Source organism: Watersipora subatra, chromosome 3 (genome assembly GCF_963576615.1).
Source record: "Watersipora subatra chromosome 3, tzWatSuba1.1, whole genome shotgun sequence".
NCBI classification, from domain to species: domain Eukaryota; kingdom Metazoa; phylum Bryozoa; class Gymnolaemata; order Cheilostomatida; family Watersiporidae; genus Watersipora; species Watersipora subatra.
In genome coordinates this window covers 31951052-31974936 of record NC_088710.1, presented here as the reverse complement: position 1 = coordinate 31974936, position 23885 = coordinate 31951052, and the positions used below count along the sequence as shown (strand labels likewise).

Genomic DNA, 23885 nt, shown 5'->3' with positions numbered 1-23885 from the left:
TTTGGAAGCGAAACACCTGTGCGATGTTGCCATCTTTGTGCCATGTAGGGAGTCTTAACGAATAATGGCGTCACAATTGTGCATCGGCATAGGTTTTGCTTTCTTTTGCTTCATATGCAAACATTTTTGTAGTTGAAATGCTCTAATTTATCTGTTTTTACTTGGCACTGAGGCTGACGTAAGAAAAGACTGCGTGGATCAACCCTGAGATCAACAGGTTTCTCGTTTACCTGATTAAATACGACGCTTACAGAGAATATTACAACTCGTAAAACTACAACCTTGACATAAGACATCGCATAACCACCGCTCCACTACAGCACCTTACGGAAACACAAGCTGTTTGTCAGCTAAGCCTAGCGTTTCGGCATTGGCCCACCGAGGCGTCCGCTGCACTATAATAGCTGTATGAAAACTTAGTGAATGACAATTATGAAAATGCAGAAACATTCATTATTTATGCTTATATGTCACAAATAATTCTCAATTGACAGGTCATGACAAGTTGTGCATATTCCAATATGCTAAACCAGTTAGTTTAGCTGGTGTCATTCTTATGCAGAAGTTCAACACAGTAAAACATCAAACTTCCAAGTTGGAGTTTAGCAATAAATCCAATAAGCAAAAGATATAACATCTCACCCGTTGACACCTGCCAACATCAGCTAACAAAAACCATTTAGACTTCTCTTCATTAGTATAGTATATTGGCAGGGTTGAAAACTGAAAGCATGATTATGTAACATTTGAAGAAGTTTCTTGGGAAGTGATAGCTCTATGCGTTTCAGTGCAAATCTTCATGTAAATCGGTATTCAGTAAATGGCAGTAGGCCTATTGGCAGGAGCAGATAGTTCTTTGTTTCAAGAGAATGAAAGCTATCAAGGTTGTTGAGGTACCGTTTAAAATGTTATGGTTGGGCCAGTTTTACCCAATCATTGATCATATCCCGGAGTTTGATATGCACACAGTTAGTTATGTGTACACAGCAAACAACTAGTCTTTGACTCATAGGTGAATGACCGGGCACGAACTTATAATTACATTGCGTTAAGGCGCCATTACCGACGGAGCCACCCTGAATGATGCTAGGGGAGAGGGGGGCACTCATTTATGATTCATCAAGACAAAAGGCACATGTCATATGCATATCCTGCTACAGATGACAAATGTTATTTCACAGCAAACCATTGTAGGACACTCATTAATTTTAATCCCTTACGCCACAGCCAGCCTGACTTGGGGTGAGCAGAGAACTGGATTGCGAATTCTTCCAAAATTGCTGGCGCGAGCCAGTAGTTGGTCAGGTAGATTCAGAATGAACTTCTAACACGCGTATATGAGACGAGCAGAGCAGTTTCAAGCACGAGTGCATCGCGTGATCAGATTCCTTGGCAAGGTCATTGCTTAGGCATAACCGCTTCGCTTCACCGAGCAGGCCTCTATCCCGACAGTGCTTCTCGGTGTGGATCCGTGAGGGAGTTGTTCTTGTAGTAAACAATACTGATCCATCGGATGGAAGAAAACAACTAGCCTAGGCTTATGGTGTTGGGCAGAGGGAGAGAGGCCTTATGGCTCAGTTACTACGCCTACTAAATATTGTGGTTGGTTGGACAGGATAAGGCCATGTCTGGAGCTACTAATCTTCAGTGGGCGCTGGGCGACTGTCACGTAGTGACATTACTCGCGCGCATGAGATGCTAGTAATAGGCTATTAATTGTGTGAAATAACAAACGACACAGCGGCCTTGCAAATGCCAGTGCAACGCCACTGACTGTTTTTAGGCAGCGCCCATGAAAATTACGAAAATAACAGGATGTGAATGCTGTCGACGGAGACACTGAGGTCAACAAACGAAGTGAGCGCTAATGAACGCTGCACTGCCAGCCATTGCGAAAGAGAATAAGCTCTTTTGGATTCGATAGTCTAGCCAAAGCAATGACACAGGGAATGGCCCTTAGCACTCAAAATTGCACAATTTCTGTTTGACTGTCTTACAGCTAGAGACATGCTATTCAAAACAATAGAGATATATCAATAATTTAAGCCCTCTGAGACTAGTGAACAAAAATAATTTACTGTGTAAATCAATGGAGGTTGCTTAACCCATAGCAGGAACCTACTGCATTGCCTGCTATCACCTAACAAATATGGAGACACCGACAATGAGAATAGAGAGTGTAAGGTGTAAGCAGGGATAAGCTAATCCTAGAGTGACAAACATTAGCAGGTGGGCGGCAGCTTACGTCTTAAAGTTATGTATGATGAGAAATTAATAGAGCTTTTCAGAATGAATGCAGAGCCTGTCGCTAGAGAAGAAGCACGGCATACAAAGCCTTGCATTCATAGAATCTGTTACGTAAGATGAGAAGGCTTAGCCAAGACTGGTCAGCGGCTGGTCAATATCGAATCTTGTCAACTTCTACTAGCGGCTGTTAAGGTTAGGGATGCTTGACCAGCTATACATCAGCCTAAGCTGTGAAACGAGTGACCGGCAGCTGTCTGCGGTCACTCGTAGACCATATCGCCTAGGAGACAGCGTTCTCAGCATTCTATTTCACTCTGGCCTAGTGGCAGCCGCTCAACACAAAGAGATAAGGTCTACTAGTGCAGTAAAGCGAAATAAGCGCATCAGTTTTCATGTTTTGTTAGAGTACCATAGCAACAGTTTGAAAAAGTACTACATTCCCAAACGCATGTCATACAACCAGCTGCTACCATTCTATCTTTATCGAATACCCTTATTTGAAGAATAGAGCGTTTTTCTACACGTTGAAGAAATAATTTACCAGTTATACCTTGGCAACTCGGGGCTATCAGAATCTAGCAAATTATTTGAATAACTAATCAAGAGAAATCCAGTATGGCTACTCAAGTTTAGAATGGAAGCAGCATTGTCAGATGAGTATTATCCAAATATAGCTTATGATAAATAACAAGTTTATAGGCCTACATAAACAAGTGGAGAACAGTTTGTTGTTGACACTCAGCATACTATTTAGCGAACACCTCTATGAAAACCCGTGTAGGTGCCTAGGAACCAGACACCCACAGGAGAATACCAAACACTAATTCAATAACTTAAACAATTTCATGTCAAATTTTGATCAGATATTGGAGGTTTGAGTCTGGTCTAGTCGGACACCTTGTTCATAGCAGTATGTAAAAAAGGCAAGTCAACAACTAGGATGAGCGTATTGACGGAACTGGAGCATTTTGTGGTAGACGAAATAAAAGGATCTGTTTTAAACAAAAAAACGAGGATTAGGTCAACTTAACAATCCAAGAGTTTGATTGCTACATGCGCATACCAAAGTACTGCGCTCCTGGCAACATCATCATGGCTATATTTGAATAAACAGCAAGTAATGTCTACCATTTTATACCTGTTGTAACTTGGAAATAAACGCTTCCTGCGGTTTTGAGCAATAATCTAAGACTTGGTTTGAGATCGCTGAATGAGTTTTGTCTGCAAGAACAATGCTCAAAGGAAAACAATTACAAAATCACAAGCCCTTACATAAAGCGCGTTTGCAAGCGGAAATGAATAAAAAAGTTGCAGTTAGTTACTCTAGTCCAAAAGGATCCAGGTATGGTATGATACTAAGTCCATACCAGATGGTAAGTTAAAAGTTACTTTCTGTTGTTATTATTGTACGCTCACAAAAGGAACCGCGCAGACGGAAAAACTTTGTGTTTCCTGTAAGAGGATCAGTTTCCTTTAGTGACAGTGCCAACTATATCGGTTTCATGGCTTTTTATGAAAAGTTGAAAATCTTTTGAATTATTGCTTCGCCACAAAAGACTAACCAGAACTTTCAAGGTGATTTAACAATAACGCGTAACAATCTTTTTAACATCGATTTAATTCAGTATTTCCAACTAAACTAGCGATTTCTCTAATTGTTCAACTTAAAAATAATATCACACAGCCAGAAGAGGTCAAACTCAGAAATGGTAGCGAAGAAGTAGTGCACAATCCAATGAAAGAAAACTTGCATGAATTCAATCAATTGTATACTACATTATGATCGTTTTAAATTGTATTTGCAAACCTAAACGATGGTGGGTCAGTAACAATTTTCCAAACATGTTACATGTAACTTTTTGAAAATACAACTATTTTAAATCTACATATAGTGAGATTTTAATAAGCTTGTTTTAAGATGTTGTTTATATGCCACAGGGTTTTGCCATCCTCGTGAAAGATATTTTCAGCCCTGCAAAACATTCGGTAAAGTCGTAATTGAAATGTTGCCCAATTTGAATCGTAGAGGATGTACCTATTTCGATACTTTGAAACCAGAGATGTTAAAACCATTGAGATTGATTACCCACCAAAAAGTCGTGAAAAACGATAGATCAAAAGCAGTTTTGTATGTTTGGCAACATCTGAAGCCAAACATGGTTCCTAACTATCCCAGACAGTTGAATGAATGAATTTGAGGTTTGAGCGTTCCAAGGGAGTTGAGTCTCGCATCTTGAGCCCAAACTTTGCCTCAAGGTAAACTAGGCTTCACCGAAAAGCTGAACGCGGCTTATTATGTAATGGGCATGGCAACTATTACACAATGGCTTCACACAATATTGAATTTATGGCGAGTCATTGACCCATGGAGTGTCTAGCTGGCTATGAGAGGCAGTAACAGGCAAACTAATAATACATAGACTCCATAATCATCGTGGCCATCAGTTGAAGCAGTCAAGCAAGACGATCAGGGGTGATCTGATCCACTGGCTTGCGCTTATTCCTAGTAACACATTTAACTTAAGCATTCTCCTCAATGTTGTCCAACAACACGTGGTTTAGCCTTTATAGAACCATAGGCCGCCGTCCACCCCTACTACCTCAAGATTCTCAGAAACGCTAGTAACAGGGGCAATACATGAAACAATGTAAAGACTAGGATATATAACTCCAGAAACACATAAACGAAGACTGATGAAGACTGACGTGAGCGATATGAAACGGAAATCAATGAAGCATAGCAGACTGGGGACAATGAGTACAGAAGGGAAGAGACCATGAGGCAGTGTAAACTACACTTGCACAATCTTACATGACTATTACTTGCAACTTATACTTATTTTGAATGCCAAGCGCTTGTTATTGTTGTCCACTGTCTACCTGTACAACCATTACTTAGCCATGCAAAACAACACTGCTTAAGTCCCATTATTTGTTCTTATAGTTAATTTTTTTTGATAGCTTAGCATCTATTCTCCCAAAAAATGTTTCTCGTTTTAGTCTAGCAGCTACTTCGACTACTTCTGCTTACCCTTACAGCCCTCACACGAGAGAGCATTGTAATGATACCCGGAGGCACGATCTCCACAAATGAGACAGAGTTCCTCTTCAATGCTTCGACCTGGAACACCAGATCCCTTCTTTTTCTTGGGCATATTTTGACTGTAAGTTCCAGAAGAAGATGAAAATGAAGGAGGAGTCGAGCTGGAAGAGCTTACAAACGGTGTGGCGGGATAGTCAGATATAGGTAGACCAGCTTGTACTATGCCGCGACTAAAATTAAACAAGAGAGCAATTAGCTGGACAGTAGAAAAAGTCACGCCTCAGTAAGCAGTACAAAAAATGATAGATGAATGCTATTTGGTCATTTATATGCAGTCAACAATTACAATGTTATTGAGTCGTCCGGAATGATAAACCACAAACCAAAAGTTTGGCTAAATGGCAAACAGATCGACAGCGGAAAAAATCCATTCTCATAGAGTAATTGTGACTATGGACATAGCATCTGTACCATAGCAAACAAAACTTTAAGAACATAAATAGGTGAGAAAGAGACCAGAGAAAGATTGTTAGTAAACCAAAAGAATTAGGACGCAGCCAACCAGTGTGATGCGGTGCTTTGCAACAATCACAGCGGTCAACGAATGACTCGATCTACTGTCAAGACAGACAGGAAAATAGGTTTCACATAACTTCAAAAGAAAAATTTGAAAATCAATCAACAGCACATGTAAAATGAAGCATCATTCATGTGATGGAGAAAAGTTTAAACATTGATCACTAGAACACCAACTAGCTCCAAAAATGAAAGTAAAAAAATCTGATATTTAGCAAGCCTTAGACAGACTGAATGACAACAGAAAAAAACACTTACAACTGTATCCCATGCTCCATTGCATGAATATTGCTCATTGACATGCTACTTATGTGAAGATGAAAAACTGTAAAGACTTTTAACTTCCTGTTGATGTCTGAGAGGGCAACAGTTAAAGACAAAGTCGAACGCTCTGCTGGCTGTGCATTGACTCTTAGCCTGACTGTAGCACTGTGCACCTCTAAACAAATAGACGACTAGCCTCCCTTCTAGTGACTCCCGTCTACGTTGGCAGTCAGATCAGTGCCCTTTACGCTCCATATAAAGATCAATACTATTAGGCATTGTTACGTAATGTGTTAACGACCAGCTTGAGGCAGTCGAGATTTCAATCAACAAACTGTGACACAGAGATTACTGGTGTGTAAAGCAAGCGATTCAAATCATTAAAGAACACATTCAATAAATGTTGTTTTTAAAATAAATAAACCAGATATGATCAACTACCTGATCAAATTGCTTTTAATTGGACAATCATTTTAAAGGTTGAGTGAGCAAGTAGAAAATTTATTGCAGTCAAGATGGCAACAAGTGTAAGGTAAGAACAAGCAGCCATAAACTTACCAAAACAATGCTACTTCAAGTAAAATATAACAACATAAACTTAGCGGTCTTGTGGATAAAAAAAACCTTTTGGGGCAACATTGCAGGTTAATATAAGCGATGCTTTCATTATTAGCTAGGTTTATAGCATTTTTATTGATAAAGGTTTATTGATGCAAATGAATTAACATTTTAAAAAATTGAGTTTTCAGGAATTAGGTGATTCTGCAGAACCTCCTATCAACAGTGGTACAATCTCAACCAGCAAGTTTAAAAATTGTCCAACCTCCAAAAATCAAGATCGGTATGACATAACAATGGCATATGACATAACAATGGCATATGACAAAAAAAATGCTAGACAAACAGTAGTACTTCTACCACATTGATGGTACCAACTACCTTAGACTAGGCCAATGCATTGTATATGAACATCTAATAAAATATTTGTGGGATTATGAACAAGGATAGTTCCGCAGGATGCCAATAAAGAAGTGAATTTAAAATAGCAAGCGCAGCAAATCGCTGACATTTCTGTCACCCCAGTTGGTTATCAGTGGCAAAGAATGAAGAAAAGATCAGCAGCAAGCACTAAGGCAGTGATGACATTTGAAAATGTTGAATGACACTCTCACTCATCTTCATGAGATATTCACTGCCAATACCATCATCAGCCAAAGATTAACAGGTAAAAGATTCTGTACCAGGACAAACGAGTACAGGATGCAGTGCTATGTGTTTATCTTATTGTTATTCAAGGAAAATGGCTAGCTGCTGGAAATGTGAGCACGTCATTGATGTTGACCACATTGATATTTGGTCAATCTGCTGAAAGTAGATATATTATGTTTGTGAACAAGTGCATCTGACGACATTCGATAGAGCAAAACATTACTAAAGTTTTGGCAGGGCTTTATAGGGAGAAGCTGAGTAAACATTTCAGCTGAAGTTATTAACACAAAATCATAATAGGCATCTCATTTCTTGTCAAAAGGTTGAACAGAGTTACACTAACCACTGTTTTTAAGAACAGATCCAAAGAGCCAAAAACAGTGGTGAGTAACTTGAAGAAGTTCATAAATAGCACACATATCTATATATACCTAAATGTTTTGACGTAGGCAAGCTTATTTAGCAACATGTCACACACTTGGTTATACAGTTTCCAACTGCTATGTTTCGACAAGGTACTTTGAAAACTTGTTTGTACGACGAAACACCGAACAATGTAAGGAACACATACAAATGCTGACGAGAGTACAGTTGAAGCAGAATCAATGACGTTTGGATTGCTCACATGTAGGAGGTATGTGTATGATGTAGTACGCCTCCTGAATTCCAAACATGTATCGCTTACAATTGTAGGGAAATTACAGCAGGTTGTGATACGATTGGGTTACACGATGGTGCACAAGAACCTAATCATAGAGGCCTGTTTGACAGTGACGATGTATACACCTCCATGGTATATTATGAAAAATTAGGCCTGTGATCTGTAACGACATTTAATGATTTTAGGCTCTGATGATCGACTGTTTGTCATATTACAAAAGTATTTTTATTGGATTCGTTCATGAATCGTTTCCTTAATGAACGATTGTTACTAGTCCAAATGTATTTTATTGAAAGCAACATGCAGAGGTTAATTAATCCTATGGCTATGGATAGGAGTAGATCGTTTATCTTGTGCGCAAGTCAGCTATCTCAAGCCCTTTATCACAAATAGAAACACCACTTCTGTCATCCAGCTTTGTCTATTGCTAAAAAACATGTATATTAACCCTTTCAACCCTGGCTGTTCTTGCCAATGCGTGTCAAGTATTCCTGGGCAATTTGTCCAATGATAGAAAGTTGTGAAACTTTTATTAAATATATCTAAATATGCACAAAATCAAATGATGTTTGGTAAAACACTGGTAAAAAATCCAGTAACACACAGCAAATGTCACAAAATAAAAAAGAATGCATTTTTCAGTTATTTTGGCTAAACCCATAAAAATTGTACGATTTTAAAAAACTTCTAAAAAGCTTCACAGTAGCATCATATTCATCGAGCTCACGTTCTTCATCGTTTAAAGACTCAAAATAATCTGCAAAACTTATGGTTAGTATAGTATAATTCTTCAACTGCATCAGTCATCCGTGACATAGCAACAAGCAAATCATAGCAATCCAGTAAAATTGTTATTTTAACGAAGGAAGTAGATAAGCATATTTGAAAATGGTTAAAAATAGAAGCAAAATGTTTAGTCAAACACCTTGTGCAAGAATTAATTTGATTAATTTAGGCTGTTGCTTAGAAAGAGCATTTGTAAACAGAGTCAAGGGGATGCCAGTATTCCAGCCATTCGGGTTTCTGACAAACTCTACGCAATGCCGGAATACCGAATAAAATTGCAAATCATATTTATCTTTCAGTACGAATTCCCTGAAAGCTAGTAATGTGTCGACAAACTCAGATGTTTAATGCACTCTAGTCAAAGAACTATCCTATGTAAACTGATTATTTGTCAGACCACTCACAAAACAAAAAGGTAAATTGAAAACGATCTGGTAATTTTTGGATAACCACAACTTAACATCATACACCTTTACTCCCTTTGGTGTCCGAAAATATCAAACATTACCAAAAAATTAACCAGTTTAGGTACAATATACTGTTTTGGTAAGCTCTCAACAAAAGCTGCTGATGTCTGTCTATCTTTGGCAGTATGAAATATGGACATTACATTTATAGGGTTGTCTGTGAGAAATCATGACAGCGCTGCCTTGTACCACTAGTGTAAACCCGTAGTGTTGAGCCCACTTGTCAGCAGCCAGCGAAAAAATTAAAACGAAAAAATGCCATATCTTCTTTGATTATCAAATAGTTGATACGGCCAATGTTAGGTTCAACTAACTACTTGCTAGTTATGGTTATAACATTACCTCAAATCAGTGATTTATGCCAAAACCAATTGGGAGTTTGAGATGTGTTGAAAGTTTCTAGTGTTACTTGATGAGTTGTCTCAAAATGTTCTTGCTAAGAAGTTGTTTTGCCCATGCTATATTTAGGTCGACAAAGCTGGCATTCACTAAGACCAATAAAAAAGGACCTTACCGGCTATTTCCACAGCGGCATGGATCATACATTGACCTAATGTTTTATTTATCTAATGTCTCAAGGCTTTTTATATGTATGGTTACTATTCTACAATTATAATGCAGGCCTCTTGTTTTTCTGACAACTGTAAAACTTCTCAGCACATGCTGATTCTTGAATCAATGACTATTTGGAAAGCACAAATTTCATAAGTAAAATTTAAGTGAATGATCATGTCAAGTCAACTGATTTCATAAAAGCATGAACAAGATATTTAGCTATAATTAGCTAATTGAACTATACTAATACCTGGTACGTGTATATGAGAATTATAATCGATTGGTTTAACATCAGTATGATTTTACCAAACAGTGCTGCTCCTTAGTTAGTTCTACTCAGTGTTTGAAGTTTCACAAAATATAAAACATGTGAAACAAAAAAACGATAAATAATAGCAATAATGGCAAAAACAACAAAAACTATCCATTGGAATTGGTAAGTTTACTATTGCTTTGCATTGAAACCAGACTAATTACTCTTTGTTACACAACATCCTACATTTTCGTGAGGGTAATATAACTAATTTATGTTTTACCAAACTGCTCAAGAAACACATAAAGATTGAAACAGATTTGTACAGCAAAATAACTTAAAAACTACTTGTTTATTCAAAAACATTATACATATCTATATATATATATTTCTCCAAGTTTGTGTGTGTGTGTATATGTGTCTGTGTATGCCCAGCTATAGCTATTCAATCCTTGGTATTATAATTTTACATCGTGATGGATTTGAACTAATGGAGATTGCAAGCGCAAAGTTTGAAATCGCAAGGCGTATTGATCAAAGACATTATCATATACCGTATAGCGTAGGCACCCACTAAATGACGTATTACTTTAGCATTGTGTCCATATGTTACAATGCCCATGTTAAGAAATATTTTTGACCTTACTCTATACAACACGATGCTTCTTCGTCTTTTTTCCCCGTTAGGGATAATTTGTCTATCGTAATCTGATAATAATCTGATGATAGTCTGATAATAATCTATTTTGAAATTGAAATTTGGCAATTTGTGTACTGATTATACAAGTTACCAAGAGATATGTGTTGCTCGCCATGACAAGTTCAGTGTTATCCGTTATGGTAAAAACCGATTCGCAAACAGATAAATGATAGGATTTTAGTTGAGCGTTTGAAGTTTACTAAAATACATACTAGAATTTCCTTAAGTATACTATATGTTTAACAAACCAAATTTATTTAAGTTAGATTCAGCGTTTATGTTACATGTCTGTCTCAAAAGTAAGAACTTTCCACGTAGTACATTGTAATGTTATATTATCTTGCAGATCATAACCACAAAATGCACTAAAGTCATAGTAAGTACCAATGGTTACCATCGTTTTTTAATGATGATTTTTACTAGGAGATGATTGCATTAGAAAATTACTATGGGTTTCTATACCGCTCTACGTATGTCTATAGCCTACGATATTTTTGCATGTTAACACTGGTATGCAAAAATTGGCATGCAAATTTTTTGCATGCCATCACTGAAACAAACTAAAATCATATAATTATATACCAAATAACTGTTCATTGTAATCGTAGTAGAACAGACTATATATAACAATTACTTGCTAAAAATTTCACATTTAAACATCTTTACATTTTTATTTTTCCTCCTAATTTATTTCAACAAAACGTTTCTTTCAAGTTTTGAAGTTTTAAAATTACAGTTGTTTGACAAAGTTTGAAAACCTTTGATTGCTTTTATTTTCTCTCTTAATTTAATTCAGCAACATTTATTTTCTCATGGTATGTAGTTTGAAAGTTAAAATGGTAAGTTTTTATATGTTAAATATAAATAAATTTTCTGCCCAAAGACTTTTTTATTACCCGAGCAACGCCAGGTTGTACAGTTAGTATATACATGTATATTTATACTAGGTGAATGCCCAGCGTTGCCCGGGTAATAAAAGTCTTTGCACAAAAAACTTATTTTTACCTAACATATAACAGCAGTTACCATTCTAACGTTCAAACTAAACGTTCAAACGTTTTCTAAAATCCATTTGAATTGATTTGGGCAGAATAATCGCTCGGTCAGAATTTAATGCGGTAGCGAAAAGAGTTAAAAGATGATTGATCAGAAATAATGTTTTTTTCTGACATAACAAAATTATTGCGAGATTATAACATAACAAACACTAATGATGAGCTATTTAATACCTTTACATTCTGTAGTGAGTGCATCAATTGGTCGCCAAAACAACTGTTGCTGCAGAGTTCTTTTCAATAACGAATAAGGTGTGTTGAGAGAATTGTCCAAATCATTGACTATGAAACGTTTATCAAAGTATTTTCAACTTTATTTGGGCTTAGGTGAGGAGAACTGTGAAAATATTGGATCAATACGCGAAGATAAAATAATGGTAGTCTACATTGCGCAACCTGGAAATAATGTACCTCAATGTACCAAAAGATTTCAGGCAAGCTTCGCTTCACACATGATTATTGCAACACTTATTCTCAGAACACAGCAGTTGAGTAATCAACATAATTTTTAGCTTAATCTATATATATGTTTCTCAAAGTTTGCAGTTTGTCATTTGTTTTCTTTCGTCTGTCCTTCAGTATGCCTAGCTAAAGCTATTAAAATTTTGGAATTAAAATTCCAAATCCGGATGGGTTTGAACTAGCGGATATTGCGTCTGCAAATTTTCAACCACGAGCTTTACCACTGAGCTAGGCAAGCAAGGCATATTGATCACAGACATTATCATATACTATATGCACACGCTAAACGACGTACTAATTGAAACTCTATGAATTCTATTAAGCCTAAGAAACACGATGCTTTTTGCGTTTTCGTGCAATTCTATTTCTGGCTTTTCATAAAGGTTCAATTACTAAATCGCGGTGAAGGTCAAAATGTTTCACGCGGACAGTTGTATTATCTCGTGAAGGAATGACCTCTAGATTTTCCCACCGTTCGGTCAAACAAAAACAGTATGATATCTTAGCAAGAAGTGTCATTATTAATTCAACATATTCAGAAATTTTATTTTGTTTTTTCAGTTTGTATTAATTGTATCATTACTGAATCATCTCTTATTGTAATCATAGCAAAACAGACTTTATTTACCTATCACTTGCTAATTAATTCATATTTACATCAAAACCCATTTATAGTAGTTTTATTTTTGTTAATTTATTTGATCTGCACAAAACATTTTTCTCATGATGTGAATTTTGAGAGTTACAGTTGTTTGACAAAGTTTGAAAACCTTTGCGGTTGTTTTTTTTCTCTTTAATTATTTCAATTACACAAAACACTTTTCTCAAGATATGTAGCTTGAAAGTTAGAATGGAAAATGTTGTTATACGTTAAATACAAATCAATTTTTTGCCCAAACTCTTTTATTACCCGGACATCACCGAGTAGCACAGCTAGTCTATAATAAAAATAGAAGCGCTGAAAAAACTTTAGCTTTAATATGACGTACAGATGCTAAAACATACAAATTTGCTTAAAATTGGTAAGATTTAGGAGCATTTGATTAATCAGGCTACTAACTGTAGCTACTAGCAAAACAGTAGGATGTTCTAAATAATGTACTAGTAGTTGCTTGTTTTATGTTGGTTTTTTATTTATCATCATCACGCATCGTTTAGCATCCGCTACTCGGAGATATCCCTTTGCAACCAAACTCAAATTTAACATTATTACCTGTTACACTGAAGTAATATTTTCTTAATCATGAACATCACCTTTCCAGTACAGTTCTTTCAACACAAGAAAACTAACTATTCATCCAGTTATTAATAACCATTATCATGATAAGCTTGACGTTTAACCTTTTCCCACTCTCCTCTTTCCCAGTCAGCCTTTCGTCCCCATCTCTTGCCACTCCCTCTTTTTTCCTACCCTCCTATTCCGTCAGCTCCGCTCCTCTATTCCCACGCTCCTCTATTCCCACGCTCCTCTTCCCCAACCCCCTCTTCCTTGCCCTCCATTGCCCCATCCCTCCCTCTTTCTATTCAGAAAGCCTGCTTTGAGCTGTTATTGGAGAAAATGTTTAATTGATCGTGATTGTAGCGATAAAATAGTCAGCTGTAATTGGTCAATACTGAAGTATTTTTTCTACTAGACCCAACCATCGACAAGACAAAAAAATGACAAAAATTTGTTTTTACTATCAGCTAAGTTGCTATTACATCTATAATATTGGTGAAAACGAATGCACATTTTTCCCAACATACATTGTCCTACATGTAAGCCCTTCGATTTCTAAATAATCTATCTGAATTTCATATTAGCTTTGTCAAAACACCAGTAAGCCTGTTGAAGCAGACCCATAGTTAATTTAGTCGGCAATAACTAGAAGTGATGATAAAACTAGAATTTGGTGCAAAGTCATCCTATAGTTTGTCTCAGAGTAACTTTGTGTCAAATTTCCCTCATGGCTATCACGGAGGTTTGATTAATTTTTTCATAATAATGTCATATTGGAATTGTCTTATCTTTATTGCTAGACATTTTGCATCTGTTTTGTTGTAATTGTTTATATGTATCTATTTTCAAGACCAAATAGCTTGCAACGATTATAATGCTTTGTAAGGCCAATATAGCCAGTCATTCCTAAAAGGAACTAGTCCTGACATGGCAGCCGTGCACATGGTAATGCTATCAAAGCAAATAGATAGAGCTACCTAAACAAAACACTTGATTTGGGACTAAAAAATATTTCTAGAGTACAAGATGAGTCATAAATGCCGTAAAAGATCACTTGAACATCACACTGGATGTGACAGCTTCAAAATGGGCACATGCGGGAGATCAAAATACTAATTTTATTATTCAAACAAAAAGTCTATATATTGATGAAAAGTGTTTTGGCGTGAGGTTTCAGTTACTTAGCTGCAATTCACGTGTTGACTCATTCTAAGCGGTTGGTGAAAAAGATCTCAAAAAGATGTCCGTTTGAATAAAAAACTTTGCTGGACTAGATAGATGCAAGATCAGACAGGGAGCTAATAAAAAATAAACACATGCAACGTAAAATTATTACGCTCAACACAGGCATAGACCATATATATATATATATATACATGTATATATATATTTGTATGATGAGCTTTACAGCGAGTCAATGTATTGGGCTCCGAGGTGGGTAAAAATATTTAACCTGATAATTTCACAAATTTGAGCAGTAAGGTTTCCTACTGTATGTATTCATGCAGTGACCAGCATGATAATTTGATTACAATGAAATTACATGTTAGACTTTGAGTAAAAAATGTTGTCCGGTCTGTTCAAACTTTAATTGAAGAGATGTTGTGAGTGAGGCTGGATAACAAGCTGATCATATATATTAATGATGCCTTTTTCATGACATCTTTGAAGATTACCGACAAGTCTGGTCAGTTTAACTAATTAGTAATTTGGTTAGAAAAAAACAAATCAAAAATCTGATACCAATAACAGTTCACAAATAAAATGCGCTTCAAGTATATTAGAAGAGAAACTAACAGCCAGCAAATCTTAAAATGAACAGGAACATTCACCTCAGTGAGGTATCTCCAGTGGGTGTGGTTGCGAGAGAAAGTGGTTTCCAGCTCGAAACATCTATGGCGAACTTTAGCAAATCAACGTCCGAATATACAATTCAAGATTGGCATAGATACTACACTGGGTCTGCTATTTTGATTTTACCCTGTGTTTGCTTGTAGGACGATGCAACAAAATTCACTTGCAACCATTGCAAGTGTTGCAATTGACTTGCAACAAAATTCACATTACAGTTATTTGATATGAAAAGATTCACCATGTCTTACTCTGTTGTGTTGTAGGTGCAAAATATGTGAAAAGGTGATTACAAGCTCTTAAAAGCTCATAAAAGAACAGAAAATCGCAGGCACACGAGACCGCCGTAGTTTGGATTCCTTTTCCGAAACGGCTCAAATGTGATGTAGTTGTGAGAGATGGTTTTTGTTTACACTTTCATGCAAACTTATTCGTCGAAATATTTTCACAAATATACTTCACGCATTCAATAAAACCATCATTTCTATTGTTCTTACGCGTCTGTTTTATCGTCATAGTAATGATGTCACTTTTAGCAGTGATATTTTATAACTTAGCGTAAAAATTCATTTAATTTTTTAGCCTTAGCTTGAAGAAGTACATATCATTGTCTGATAATCATGACGAGCCTGTTGGTCACCTGTGAGAACATCACGTGACAAGACAATAACCAAACTATCACAACTACGTCAGAGAAAGAAAGAGATTCCAATCTACGGTGGCTTTTCATTTTTGAGCTTTTAAGAGCTTGTAATCATGTTTCCACATATTTGGCACCAACAACACAACAGTGTGAGACATGGTGAATTTTTTGATACTAAATAACTGTAATATGAATTTTATTGCAAGTCAACCTTCAAGTGCACATAGAGAGTTCAATGAAGACACTGTTCAAGCGATTCATTTGATGGTGAATGACAGTAGTCTTTCACTAGATATCAATGTAACTGGAATACAACAAAATAACAAGTTGTCACTTGTTCATAAAAAACACTAAAAGCCATCAGCAAGATCCAATGCCTTTTTAGGCAGGCTGCTCAAAACCAACTGCAACCAGTCTGGCTGCTTAAAACAATGAAAATGTGCTGGCTGGGTAAAAATCTCATTGAAGCAAACCTGTTCTAGCTGTAACATAGCTGGCCACGATTGAACATGACATTTGAATCGAGAATCACCACGACTAAAATATAAATATGTAAACTGGGAACCTTGTGTGAACCAGATGAAACCTATTGGTTAGCAAGATGATCATTAGGATTTACAGAATCACAGCACTTCTAGATTGAAGTTTCTCACACCACATTTCATTTTTGTCATAAAAAACGAAGAATCCTTGCAACTTCTAATGAAATAACTACATTAGAAATTAAAGAATATATTGAAAACGTTGTGACCTCCCACAGTGCAGTTACCAAATAAAAACTATAAAAAAGAACAGAAAAATAATGTGTTGCTACAACCTATTAGTATTGTTTATCCTTCTTATCTTTCGTCGGAAGACACACTGCTAAAGTTCTGTTATAACTGTATATGGTGCCTAAAATAAACAAATAAAAGGTGGCGTTCTATGTTGTCTAAGGACCTGTTGATTTAAGGTATACTTAAGCCTTGTATTGAACATACCTTAGCAAAAGTAAATATTTTTCAAATGCCTAAAAATGACAGATTATGCTACTGTTACCAAGACTAAAAAGTCCATTCGTATTTCATTGCCATGAAGTGAACCAATCGATCATATATTTGTAAGTGTTTCAACAAGCAGTTGATGAGTACGATAGCAAGAAAAAAATTGTCACAATCTCTAATTTTCTTGCGTAACTGTAGTAAGAATTTTATAGTACCATTAATATTAGTTTAACTTCCTGGTTAGCAACTACTACTGAAGACTTCTTCATTATGTTTAAGACTAGCTATTGACGTTTGCAAACACTCTTCATTTTAAAACTAATAGCTTACAAAGAAGAAATTCTTAAATTAAACGTCAAATGCTAATGAAGGATTATCACCAATTTTTTGGGAACACAGCGGAGACTGAACCCGATTAGTAGTTCAATTGCAAGTAGTTCTCTCAATTATGACAAAAAGTACAGAAAAATTCAAGGAGTCATACATGGTAGCAAAAACAGGTTAAGAACAAACTGGAAACGTTTTTGGGCGCTGAGCTCCACAGAAGAGACAAGCCGAATTTGACAACGAGTTCATGAACTCAAAAGTATCGAAGCTTACGTTAAGAGTCGTTCTGAATAATTTTATTTTTATGTTAACAAAACGGTGTATTGTGCCATATATAACTAACTTTTCTAAATCTTATTGAATGTTTAGAAGAATGTGAGATGTCATTCAAGGCATAAATTACACGTTTTTGAGCTAACGATAGAAGGTGATATTTAGCCAGTTTTCTAGGAATGTTAGACTACGCTTTATACAACTAAGCGGCCAAAGTAATCCAGCTATTTAAAAAACCAAACAATCTGTAAAAACCTTATATCGGGTATACCTGAACCGGGTACAAATGAAGGCCGTGCCAGGTGCTCGTATCAGGATAGATGGTCAATGACACTTCTAGCGGTCAGATATTTTCAGGTCATCGACCTCACAATGTACCGTTTTTGAACGTCGGCGGAAGCGTGGCACCTTTCGACATGATCGGCGTATAAACACGGCCTTTAAAAACTCAGCTCCTTGTATGATACGAAAAAAAAGAAAATAAGTCTAGGGAAGTAATAATGGAGTTGTTTGTCATCGAGTTCTATATGATTAGTCTATGGCGCGGCCCTTTTCTGAAAACACAGCTTTAGTGATCCCAGTCCGATGCTGTAAACAATCGACTATTTATAAATTCGACGACACTAAGCTATTAATCTAGTGCACGCAGTTGTTAAAATATAATAACTATGCGCAATTGTATTGTGTGATTATTAACACTAAATTTTCTTTATCGATAATAAAAAAAATATTAAGGGTTTTTGGAAAGATGTTGTACAACCGAAATCCCTGATTTGCCGTGACAGCTCACTTGGTAACGGTTTCCTATAATAAATTTCGACAATGCGTTTAGTCGAATTATGACAATTGCTAGCATGCAACACTGTATCTTAACACGTTTATTATTCGTAATGTTTTTGAGTTAGCAAGTGATTTGACGCATCCTATTGTACCATCTAGTAGCAAAGTATAACTACGATTTCTAAATTTAGTCGTAAAAAAACACGTATAGACATTGGAACCCAAGGTGAGCGTAGAAACTACAACAAACAATTATATCTCTTCCAGACCTGCCAACCCAAGAGTGGGGCAATGTGTGAGATTTGGGTTTGGGGCAATTGATGTATCAATGATAGTATATATAAAATTGTGGAAATTGGGGCAAAAATCTCACGCATTTCACACGCATTTTCATTTTTTCTTTGGGTTGATTGCGTGAGTCTCACGCCCAATGCGGGAGAGTTGGCAGGTAGGATCTTTTCCTATTAAACTTCAGCCACCGAATAAAGGTAAAATTTACGGTTTCGAATTAACAAAATATAACTGTTTGCAATTTTTTGTCACATATGTGATTTGTGAATTATTTTCATCAACGAAATTAGTTGAGCAAAAGTAAAAGCTGGAGGAGTGATGAAGCCCATAATCAGGCCTGCCAACCCAAGAGTGGGGCAATGCGTGAGATTTGGTTTTGGGGCAATTGATGTATCAATGGTAGTATATATAAAATTGTGGAAATTGGGGCAACAATCTCACGCATTTCTCACACATTTTCATTTTTTCTTTGGGGTGATTGCGTGAGTCTCACGCTCAATGCGTGAGAGTTGGCAGGTATGCCCATAATACGCAATAGCATAGCTAGTCGGGGCGTTGGGCTTGTCGTCATCGGTTTTATTCACATGCTAAAAAGATACAACTTGAGTTCTCTCTTGAAACTAGCCATCTTCTCTATGCCTTGAATAGACTTGCGGAGTTGATTCCAACAAATGGCTTGTTGGAAATCCACCCTGCGATGGCCTGAATGGGAAGGAAATTGTGGAAGATTTAGACAGGAATTTGAGAATCGGGTTTGATGTATTGTGCGAGGGATGTAATTACAATGAAATTCTTGATGAGCTAAAAGTATAATATATGAATATGAAAGTATAACATATGAATATAGCGAACTGATAGGTAGTATGAATGATGATTTGAAAAGAGGTTTGGTGTGGGTGAGGATTTCATAATGCAGACCATTCACACCATTCGTTTTTTGATGTATTAAAGTAAGACCTTAATTTATGAGAGTATTACTTATCTGTATAGAATTTCATTGGTAGTCAAAAACATTTATGTAGGTCGTTATCAACAAAAACTATTAAGAATTAGAAATATGTTACTTCAGTTTGAATAGAAAAGGCAGATTTGTTAGGACATTCTTTAAACCTACAAATTAGTGCACATTTTAGTCGGAAACTAGCCAGAGATGTTTGTGTTTAAAAAATGACTCGCTTCAATTTAATTATCATCAAAAAAATTGCAATTCAATTGCCGATTCTTTTGCATCATATATCAGGTAAGAATCGATTCAATAAGCAAAACACATTGATGCAGTCTTTTAGGCAAAATCAACTGTCTATCAATTTACCACCTGTCCATTAGCTAACCTGTTTAGACTGCTTTTATTAGAATATTCTCACCTGCACAAATTTAGTTAGGTAACTCCTACGCAAAACAAGCTTAGGAATGAAATAAACATTGATTGTTGCAGTTCTATTTTATCATAGGACAGTTTTTTCAATGCGCAGGGTGGTTACGTTTACAAAACTTGAGTTTGAAGTTGCTGGGGTCATCGATCTACAGGGGCGCGTGTACCTCCGGGGCGCCGGTTGCAGGCAGAGTGCATAGAATCTCCTTAATTTCAGCCAACTTGAGCATCAGTATCTTGTGTTTACTCAAACACTTTCAACAGGGACCTGTGTAGAAATTTTCAGTGATGAGAATCAAATTACTTTCTACAGTTTGTTTAGAATGCGTATTAAACAGCACTGGAGCATGACATTACTTATTTATAGAAACTAGCTACCAGATTTGCATCATCACCAACACTCCAGTACATGTGCTATCACATACACTAACAATATCACATACAACATCACATACACTCAAGTGATATTACATCAGATTATGCAACACATCACTATACATAGCTTACAGTTGCGGCAACAACCATTAAAACGATAATTTCTGCTAGCTGACAAACAACAACAGAAATAGAACAATACAACTGAAATTACTTTTACGTGTAGCAGCCAACTCGTGATATAGAAGTATTTTACCCTCTAAGCCAATATCACACACTGAAGGAGCAATGGCACTATTCTTCAGTTTGTTGAAGAGGCCTACTTCGTGCTCCTCTTTAGCCTGTCTTGACAAGCTGTTGTTTTTGCGTAGTTGTCCCCCCGTCGAGCGGCGAGCAACAACAGCTTGTCACAAGACGTACTGCACCTGATGCATCAGCTGCACTTATAAGGAGTTATTCTCTTCCGTCTATGCGGCTTGGTTGCGATGTTATGTCGGTCGCTCCATTGGTAATCATAACGAATTTTGCGCAAAAATTTATGTAGAAAAAATAAGATTATAACATTTAACTAGCGACCAGTCTCTGCGGTAAACTTTAGTAGAACTTGAGAACTTAGGTAACAACAGCGACTAAACATGTCGTTATTTGTGCACTCAGTCAGTTTTATTTATATTTTTGTATCAGTCAGTTTTATTTGTTCTAATGGATTTTATTTTAAGTTTATTTTATTCTTAAGTTCTACTAAAGTTTATCACAAAAACTGGTCTTTGGTTAAACGTTGTAATCTTGTTTTTTTTCTACATAAATTTTTGCGTGAAATTCGTTATGATTACCAATGGAGCGACCGACATAACATCGCGGCCAAGCCGCGTAGACGGAAGAAAACAACTCCCTATAAGTGCAGCTGATGCATCGGGTGCAGTACGTCTTGTGACAAGCTGTTGTTGCTCGCCGCTCGACGGGGGGACAACTACGCAAAAACAACAGCTTGTCAAGACAGGCTAGCTCCTCTTGCTCCTTGACGACAACAGTTGCCACTGGCTGAGCAGAATGTGGCACCAATTTTTTGAGATCAAAAAGCGAATACAAGTTGGTGAAAACTATTAGTGGGTGAAAGAAAATTGAAAGCAGCGTAGGTAAACTACATGCAGCAAATTGAAATAGAGTGTCGAGTTACTGCCAAGGCATACTAATGCCACAAGGACTACAATTATTATTACATACCACCATGTCCACCATCTGATGTATACACTGTCAAAGAATTGACAATATGAACTAAGTCAAATGTGTCTATGCATACATACATACATATGTATACTTCACTTAATTAATTTTTTTCTTATTGTACTGTTTATAAAAAGAATTAAGTGTTAATCAATTTGTTTAGTTCGTAACAACATTTTAACATTTTTCATATTATAATAGTTTTGTTTGTTTATTAACCACCATTTATTAACCATTTAGTAGCAAATGTCAAATGAATTTTGTGAACAACAAATCGATAGATAATAAGTACAAAAATCAATTGTTTAGCTGATGGATAGTTTGAGATACACCAACAATGAAAATCCTAAGATAGAGCTTGAGATTAATAATAATAATTAGAGATAATGTTCTCTCCCATTTATTTGCTACATTTAGACTCCTTCATTCATCCCGTATTTAATATAGCACAATAATTACCTGAATCAATAATAAACTGTTTACCACAGCACTGCTACTTCTGAAGAAAAGGCGGCATCATCACCAGAGCTAGCCCCATCCGTAGTGTCCCTCATATCTATAATATGATTATAATAATACTGTACAAAAGAATGGATGTTGTTAGTAAGTTGATAAAATAGATGTATTAAATATTGAATAAATTAGTGAAATCACCAGACTAGTGAAACTACTTGTCCAGCGAGAGAAAATCTTGCCAACAAACTACGAAACTGAGAACTATAAAACTGAACTAGGTTCAACTATGACCACTGAGTCATTGAGTGATAAATTTAGACAACTGTGCAGGATGAGGCCTGATGTTTGAATGAGATGTAGTTACATTTGTTCCCATGATGATCAAAACAGCATATCTAAACGTTTTCTCAGTGTGCATGCAAGCCATAGAACAATACTGTATCGTTGCGTGGTACATAAATAATAATACTACATATTATCGACAAATAAAACATACATGGTAATATCGAGGTTTATGAAAATGTTAAACATGTGCGGATAATATTACTGGACTGCACTTACGATTAACTGATTTATATATAGGATTAACTGATTCGTTAATAGGCTATCACTGTTCATGATGGGTTTTCCGTTAATGCAGTAATAAATGGGTCGCGGTCACAGAAACCATGGTTAAGTCGCAAATCACGAAGGTGAGTTATTCGACTTTAAAGTTGCACTAACTGAATTTATAATTTTGGTAAGGATTTTTGTAACACGTGCTTCTGGACCAATCAAAGAGTGATCTTTCTGAATCTGAAGTCAGTTTAGATAATAAATGTTTTAAAACCTCGGAAAAAACCCTTAAAACCGTTGCTATGCTAAACAGGAAGTACTGAAAAATGGCGTTCGAAAAACGTAATCGTTTCTTTTTTGCTGATTAGAAGGATAATTCTGACATTTTGGACACTTATAATGAGTACTTTGGTATTCCAACTGATGCCAAAAGCAGTGTAAGTAAAGGGAATGACCATGATATATTCCTAACCATTCATATAAGATTTTTACAATATTTAATTATAAGAATAATTATTCGATTTTATAAGTTTTGATTATAAGAAAAATTATTCGAATTTGCAAGATCAAAGTATATTGTGACCGATGATGTGCAATATGTGGCTGTTATAATTTTTTTAAATATTTTGTTGATCATACTGCGGTTGTGCTCAATATCGCGGCACTGCCAAGCCGTTTTTAATATCTGCAAAATTAGGTAATACATTTCCTTATAGATATACAGCCATTTCTATGACAACCAGCCAAAATCTGTTTACATTTTTAAATTCAGCATAATGTTTTTGATATATAGACTGAAATCTAGATAAATATCACAACCTCTTAATATTGGTTGCTATGGCGTTTTGAAATGTAAACAAAACTGTGCATCGGTGTTCGTTTCTAAGACTTTAACACCAGTTTTCTCGGAACTATGTTTTCACACTGATGGTAAACATGCATTCAGTTTATTGACCATAAAATCTGCTGTAATTAAGCTAAAATCAAAATTTTTTTTGCAAAATAATTGTGAGAATTTTCTCCTTCTGTTAATGCAGGTAACTCTAAATCTTATAATCCCGACTTAACCATGGTTTCTGTGATCATGACACAAATTACTAATCTTAGATAAACTGAGATAGTATTAATAGAGAGAAGCATTGACTCGAGTCTTTTTACTTATTGAAAAGTGAAGAGTCAAATCAGTCATCTATGATTACACTGAAGAATTTATTCAATTCTTACTGGTAAGATGCACCTTGTAATTTCAAATCTACAG

The 23885-nt window shown here is 36.0% G+C and overlaps 2 protein-coding genes across 3 annotated transcripts in view; one reads left to right on the top strand and one right to left on the bottom strand.

The window, feature by feature from the left end:
• Positions 1–17961, bottom strand: part of LOC137389864 (ecdysone receptor-like) — a 33363-nt gene extending 15402 nt beyond the window's left edge. The window contains exons 1-2 of one of the 2 annotated variants that reach the window (XM_068076010.1): positions 17846–17961; positions 5279–5520 (exon numbers count right to left, since the gene is read on the bottom strand). In XM_068076010.1, coding sequence (XP_067932111.1) covers positions 5279–5402 — 124 coding nt within the window. In that variant the 5' untranslated portion in view covers positions 5403–5520; positions 17846–17961. Of the gene's footprint in view, positions 1–5278; positions 5521–6124; positions 6129–17845 lie in introns of those variants that run through there. The other variant, XM_068076011.1, reaches the window with a different exon arrangement.
• A 445-nt stretch (positions 17962–18406) lies between these two features.
• The window catches only part of LOC137392151 (exosome RNA helicase MTR4-like), a 39181-nt gene continuing 33702 nt past the window's right edge, over positions 18407–23885 (top strand). The window contains exon 1 of the mRNA XM_068078783.1: positions 18407–18580. The gene's annotated coding sequence lies outside the window, so the exon portion shown is untranslated. The remainder of the gene's footprint in view (positions 18581–23885) is intronic.